This window comes from Aptenodytes forsteri, unplaced genomic scaffold, assembly GCF_000699145.1.
Source record: "Aptenodytes forsteri isolate BGI_AS27 unplaced genomic scaffold, ASM69914v1 Scaffold821, whole genome shotgun sequence".
In the NCBI taxonomy this organism is placed as follows: domain Eukaryota; kingdom Metazoa; phylum Chordata; class Aves; order Sphenisciformes; family Spheniscidae; genus Aptenodytes; species Aptenodytes forsteri.
The window spans coordinates 129,303-136,368 of NW_008795630.1; the positions used below are offsets into that span (position 1 = coordinate 129,303).

At 42.1% G+C, this 7,066-nt stretch overlaps 1 protein-coding gene across 1 annotated transcript; it reads left to right on the plus strand.

Moving 5' to 3' along the window:
* The first annotated feature begins 3,955 nt into the window (after window positions 1-3,955).
* RAG1 (recombination activating 1) lies at window positions 3,956-7,066 on the plus strand. The gene has a single exon (XM_009282457.1). It carries the CDS (start codon window positions 3,956-3,958, stop codon window positions 7,064-7,066), a length of 3,111 nt encoding a protein of 1,036 aa, XP_009280732.1.

A 7,066-nucleotide genomic window follows, 5' to 3' on the forward strand; every position in this document is an offset into this window, starting at 1 on the left:
CTGTAGGATCACAAAGTCTCCTGAGAAAGGGAAATGCTTGGGTAGGTGTTTATGTAGTTGGGCTGCTATTACAAATTCCTGCTTCTGGAGTGTGGACTTACGTTCACATTTGGAAGGACTAGATGGATCACTAGAATTTTTGCACAATGTTATGTGTGGAGACTGAAAACTTTCAGGGTGCTGTTGTGTGACAGAATTTGGTTTCTTTCCACTTTGAGTCAGTTTTTGAGACAGTTGCTCTGTGGAAACTAAGCATGGGTGTTCAACTGCGCTTTTCCAGAAAAGAGACTCTACTGCCCACTCTTTGTGGCCACCGATGGCCTATACCTCGTGTAGTATCTACCCGTTACTCAATATGTATATAGCTAGCTTTTATATTGTTGACTTGTCCTCCCTGCCCAGGGCCTTCAAGACCCTGAACATACATCACCAAAGAGGTAATATCCTTGAAAATTAAATACTGGTATCAGAAGAAAGGACATTTTGTGATCCCCATTGTCAGTTCACCCAAACCCCAGAAGCTTGGCCGCTGTTGATCTGAGGAAGTGGGCCATTAGCCTTCAATTAAATGGCTTTGATGTGGGACAGTGGTGTGACCAGACACCAGGTTCTCCTCTCTGAGAGTTAACAGTGAAGAAACCAGCTCCGAAACTATAAAGAAGAAAGCCAAATGCAAAACTTTGTGTTAAAAAACAGTGCAGGTGCTCATCAGAGAGTCTGCATACTTATCTCAGAGCCCAGGAGTCTCACACAAGAAGACCTTGTTTATATGAATTTTGTGGTTAAGCCTCATAAATTGCCAGGTGCCACCTGGATTTGAGAGTTCTGTATTGTGTTTAGTTGAAGTAACCTGTGGTTAGCAGCAGGGTGGTACTGGGAGCTTGGAGGGACAGGGATAAGTGAGATAAACAGCACTGCAGTGTCTTTAAAAAGCAGAGGGAACACAAAGAGCAAGAGCATGCAGGAGAGAGAGCAAGCAAGCTTGACATTTGGAGCAAACTGGGCAGACCTAGCAGCAGCTCTACAAACTGACAGTGAGCTAAAGGTAGGCTGGCAGTACTAATGACAGCATCCCAGATGCTTGTAGGACATCCGAGTGTTGGTTCCTTTTCCTGGTTTAATATAATTAATATAAAATATTAATATCATTAATATTTTAATGATTTTATTTTATATGTGCTTCCTCACCTCAGAGGTTGTTCTGTTCATTTCAGTGACACTATCTATAAAGCAAGGTCTTCCTTGATGTGAGTAAAAGTATTGCAATCTTGCTCGTCTTCAGAAATGTATGAAATATTGTGATCTGGGAAGAAAAGGGATTTTTTTTTCCCTTTTCAAGATAAAAAGAGGCGATACTGAACACAGCTGTCAGAGTCGATTAAATAACCATGGCTAGGGGTTCATGCCTGGGGTTCACTCCGTAAGAATCTGAGTGGGGTAGGCAGAGAGAAGAAAGATTGTTCAGTGTGACCCCCAACTAGAATAACAGAACACAGGCAAATTTAGCATGAGTAGCAGGAAATATTCCTAGCACTGGGGATATTTCTAGCTCTCCCAAGAGAGTTGCTGAAATCTCCGCTGCCTGGGAGCTAGGCAATTCAAAGCGTTTGATGAGTAGCCTGTTGGCAACAATTATCTACTGCAGAAGGCAAAGGTCGGGTGACCTGAGAGGGCTTCTTTGTCATTCATTTCTTCCAGGGCATGTTCAATGAAAGAAAAAAAGAAAAGAACGCTTGAACTTTTCTTTAGCAGGGGTAAACCCTGCCTGATTCATTGGAGTTGGCGATTAATAGCAAGAGTTAGGTCATGGGTTTGGAGATGAGTATGGCACTATGGTGGCACTTAGTCAAAGCGTTAGAATAGTAGAGAAAGTATTAAATATTTTGGTCTAAATGTACTCGGTGCTGGCTGTTTCTTTACAATGACTTAGATACTGCTCTGAGGAGGCATTGCTCATGGTTTAAGAGATTCTGAAGGTGCTGCTGGAGATGGTGAAATTACACAAAATTGCGCAGGGTGTTATGTAGAAGAAAAGGATCTGTGGACAATATAGGGCAACTAGCTATTCAATTACTCTGCAGGTAATAGGAACACAGGACTATTGGGGGCAAACGGGTTATTGCTCAGTGGATAGATTTTACCAAGTCTGCCACAGGATGCAGCCAAGAAAGTGAGACAGCAGTAATGCTCTGAATACATCTGGGCACAGCTGCACATCACAGATCTATGAACAGCAGAAAACAAGCAAGCATTTGCCAGGCTGGATCGGTGATGGACAGCAGGGGACCACAGTACAGACAGAGATATTTAGCAGGATAGGCAGCTGGACGGAGTAATGCAGGCAGATGGGGACAGCAGTATGGGCAGCTTGTTCTCAGTGGGATGAAATGAAGAGAAGCTGGGAAGAAAACAAACCTAAATTTTAGTTGCCAAGGCCTAATGAATGATTTTGAAGTTAAACACAGCTCTTAAGGAAACAGCTGAGCAGACTGATATGTCATTCTGGATCTGGAACTTAATCAAAGCATGCAGTCCTTTCCCAACAGACTCTGAAAGACTGTACTGAAATGATGCTTTTTTGAAAGGTTATAAATGAAATAATCTCAGAAACACCCTGGGCATCATCACTTCAGACCATGACTTGGATGTATTTCTTATGAAGGACACCTTCTGAGATTTCTAGCAAGTTATGTCAATTGCTAAGTGGCGGTATAATCAGCTAAAGAACCCACAGCCATACCCATGTCATTTCTAGTTCTAGTATATAGTTTTAATGTATAGTTTTCCTCATTTTTTATTACTCACACCAACCAGATCAGTAAAAACAAAATAAATCAGAAAACATAATTGAATCTTCTCTATACTGTTTGTTTACTTTGTGCACTTCTCATAGCAAAGTATTGAGAAATAGGTTAGTCGCTTTTGTTGTTGTTTCTACACAATTTTGTTTTCTAAGTCTGATGCAGTAGCAAAAAGTTTCAGTGTTTGAGGCGAAAGTCTTGTATTTATTTTTATACAATACCATATTTCCATGGCAACCACATTGATATTACTTTTGGCTGCATCTCTATGAAAGCTAAAATTGGGGTCAAATTTGAACAGACATTTTCAGCTTTCCAGTACCAGTAATCCTTACAGAGAGAGTTGTCAGCAGGTTACTTAAACAGATGACTAACTTACCATGTATAAATATTCTCTCTAGAGCAAATCTGCAGCCAGTATAAATTGCCATATCTCCTTTAGAGTCCAGGGAACTATAGTGCTTTGCACCAACAGAGGATACACTCCTCCTGCTTTAATGGAGCTACTCACATTCATTAAGCACATGCTAAAGTACCTTACAAAACTGGGGCCTGAATAAAGTCTACACTGGGATCGAGTAGTATGTGCTGCTTTGCCCATGTAGAATGGCATGTATTAGACACTTCAGATCAGATCAAGGACTAACAAGTGGTGTGAGAACAGTGGCCTTGCTGATTTAGATAATATAGCGTGAGGCAGGCAAAATTCTATCTTTCAGACACCAATCAAGTTCAGTTTCATATAAAAAAGTCACCAAACTTTCAGAATGTAATTCTGTTGTCTATAGTAGCTTTACTTATGGTAAGCTCAGTCAGGTATAAGAAGGAAGGGGCAGATTTGGATATTCGTACCGGATGACTAATGGCTTTATGTAAGGTGCATGGGTGATCTAATAAACACGTGGATGCCTCAGGATCAAAGTCAAAACACATTCGGGTACTTATCTGAGATACTGAGTAGACAGCCATGTCTGGGCCTCTCAGTTCAGTACGTGATGAGTACTGGATGAGTAACTCACTTTCAAAGCATTTCTCAGTTAAAGTGATTAGAACTGTTCTATTAAAAACCATGGCATTATTATTAATTTTGGATGATAAGCTAACTTACAGCTTCTTTCTCTTTCTCAGGTGGTCTGGTTTCTGCCAGATTGCAGATGTCAGTAGCATCACAAATGGACCTGCCTGAAGAAATTCAGCACCCATATACAAAATTTTCTGAATGGAAATTCAAGCTGTTTAAAGTGAGATCATTTGAAAAAACACCTTCTGATGACAGCCACCACATAAACAAAGATCAGGCAGAAGAGGTCACTTCTTCAAACAAAGAAGTCATACTGCATAAAGATGAAGCGGTGCCAAGAGGAGAAAAGATGGACTTAATGGGCAATAGGCAAGCACTTGAAAAAGATGCCAACGACATGAAAACACAAGACAATAAAGCTCATCAGAACAATCTGAAGCAACTTTGCCGCATCTGTGGAGTTTCATTTAAAACTGATTGTTACAAGAGAACTCATCCAGTGCATGGGCCAGTGGATGATGAAACTCTGTGGCTTCTGAGAAAGAAAGAGAAAAAAGCAACGTCTTGGCCAGATCTTATTGCTAAGGTTTTTAAGATTGATGTGCGAGGGGACGTTGATACTATCCATCCCACTCGATTTTGTCACAACTGCTGGAGTATTATCCATAGAAAATTCAGTAATACTCCATGTGAAGTATATTTTCCTAGGAACAGCACGATGGATTGGCAACCCCACTCCCCAAACTGTGATGTGTGCCACACTACCAGTCAGGGAGTCAAGAGAAAAAGCCATCCACCCAGTGTACAACATGGCAAACGTGTGAAGACCATTGCAGAACATGCTCGAATAAACAGACGTGTAAAGAACCAAGCACAAATAAACAACAAAAATTTAATGAAAGAGATTGTCAATTGCAAGAATGTACATCTCAGCACCAAGCTGCTTGCAGTTGATTATCCAGCAGATTTCATTAAATCCATCTCTTGCCAGATCTGTGAGCATATTTTGGTAGATCCAGTGGAAACAACATGTAGACACTTGTTTTGCAGAACTTGCATCCTTAAATGTATCAAGGTTATGGGCAGCTATTGCCCCTCCTGCTGGTATCCTTGCTTCCCTACTGATCTGGTAACCCCAGTGAAATCCTTCCTGAACATCCTTGATAGCCTTGGTATAAGATGCCCTGTAAAGGAATGCGATGAAGAGATCTTGCATGGAAAATATGGCCAACACCTCTCCAGCCACAAGGAGATGAAAGATAGAGAGCTCTACAGCCACATAAATAAAGGTGGCCGACCGAGGCAGCATCTCCTGTCTTTGACCAGGAGAGCTCAGAAACATCGTCTGAGAGAACTGAAACGTCAAGTCAAGGCTTTCGCTGAGAAAGAAGAGGGTGGCGATATAAAGGCTGTATGCATGACTTTGTTCCTGCTAGCTTTAAGAGCAAAAAATGAACACAGACAAGCAGATGAATTGGAGGCTATAATGCAAGGGAGGGGATCTGGACTTCACCCTGCTGTCTGCCTGGCAATCCGAGTCAACACGTTTCTCAGCTGTAGCCAATATCATAAAATGTATAGAACGGTAAAAGCTGTCACTGGGAGGCAGATCTTCCAGCCTTTGCATGCTCTTCGCACTGCTGAGAAAGCCCTCCTACCAGGTTATCATCCATTTGAGTGGAAACCTCCCTTGAAAAATGTATCCACTAACACAGAAGTGGGAATTATAGATGGACTATCAGGATTGCCACTTTCAATTGATGACTACCCAGTAGACACAATTGCAAAGAGATTTCGATATGATGCAGCCTTGGTTTGTGCCTTAAAGGACATGGAGGAGGAGATCTTGGAAGGCATGAAAGCAAAAAACCTGGATGACTATTTAAATGGTCCCTTCACTGTGGTAGTAAAAGAATCCTGTGATGGAATGGGAGATGTCAGTGAGAAGCATGGAAGTGGGCCTGCTGTCCCAGAGAAGGCTGTTCGCTTTTCTTTCACAGTCATGAACATTGCTATAGCATATGGGAATGAAAGCAAGAGGATCTTTGAAGAAGTAAAGCCCAATTCAGAGTTGTGTTGCAAGCCTTTGTGCCTTATGCTGGCTGATGAATCGGATCATGAAACTCTCACAGCAATCCTGAGCCCCCTCATAGCAGAAAGAGAGGCTATGAAAAACAGTGAACTGCTACTTGAAATGGGAGGCATCCTGAGAACATTCAAATTCATCTTTAGGGGTACAGGATATGATGAGAAACTTGTGCGGGAAGTGGAAGGGCTGGAGGCCTCAGGTTCCACTTATATTTGTACCCTGTGTGACGCAACCCGCCTGGAGGCGTCCCAGAATTTGGTCTTCCACTCCATAACCAGAAGCCATGCTGAAAATCTGGAGCGATATGAAATATGGAGGTCCAACCCATATCACGAATCTGTTGATGAGCTCCGTGACAGAGTGAAGGGTGTTTCAGCCAAACCTTTTATTGAGACCGTTCCCTCCATAGATGCGCTGCACTGCGACATTGGCAACGCAACAGAATTCTACAGGATTTTCCAGATGGAGATCGGTGAAGTTTACAAGAATCCTGATGTGTCTAAAGAGGAGAGGAAGAGGTGGCAGTTGACTCTTGACAAACACCTCAGGAAGAAGATGAACTTGAAGCCTATGATGAGGATGAGTGGAAATTTTGCTAGGAAGCTCATGTCCAAAGAGACAGTAGAGGCAGTATGTGAATTAATAAAGTGTGAGGAAAGGCATGAAGCCCTAAAAGAACTAATGGATCTTTATCTGAAGATGAAGCCAGTGTGGCGATCTTCATGCCCTGCCAAGGAGTGTCCAGAATTGCTGTGCCAGTATAGCTACAATTCACAGCGTTTTGCTGAGCTCCTATCTACAAAGTTCAAGTACAGATATGAAGGCAAGATTACAAATTATTTTCACAAAACCCTTGCTCATGTTCCTGAAATCATTGAAAGAGATGGGTCAATTGGGGCCTGGGCAAGTGAAGGAAATGAGTCTGGAAACAAACTGTTTAGGAGGTTCCGAAAAATGAATGCCAGGCAGTCCAAATGCTATGAGATGGAGGATGTCTTGAAGCATCACTGGCTATATACCTCTAAGTACCTCCAGAAATTCATGAATGCTCATAAAACATTAAAAAGCCAGGGCTTCACCATTGATCCAGAGGATAGTTTAGGTGACTCCTTGCCACTGGAGGTCTTGGACAGCAATGATTCAGCAGAACTCTAA

Excerpts from the sequence above, each read along its gene's own strand:
- RAG1 (XM_009282457.1), top strand. The coding sequence starts at position 3,956 with ATGTCAGTAGCATCACAAATGGACCTGCCTGAAGAAATTCAGCACCCA.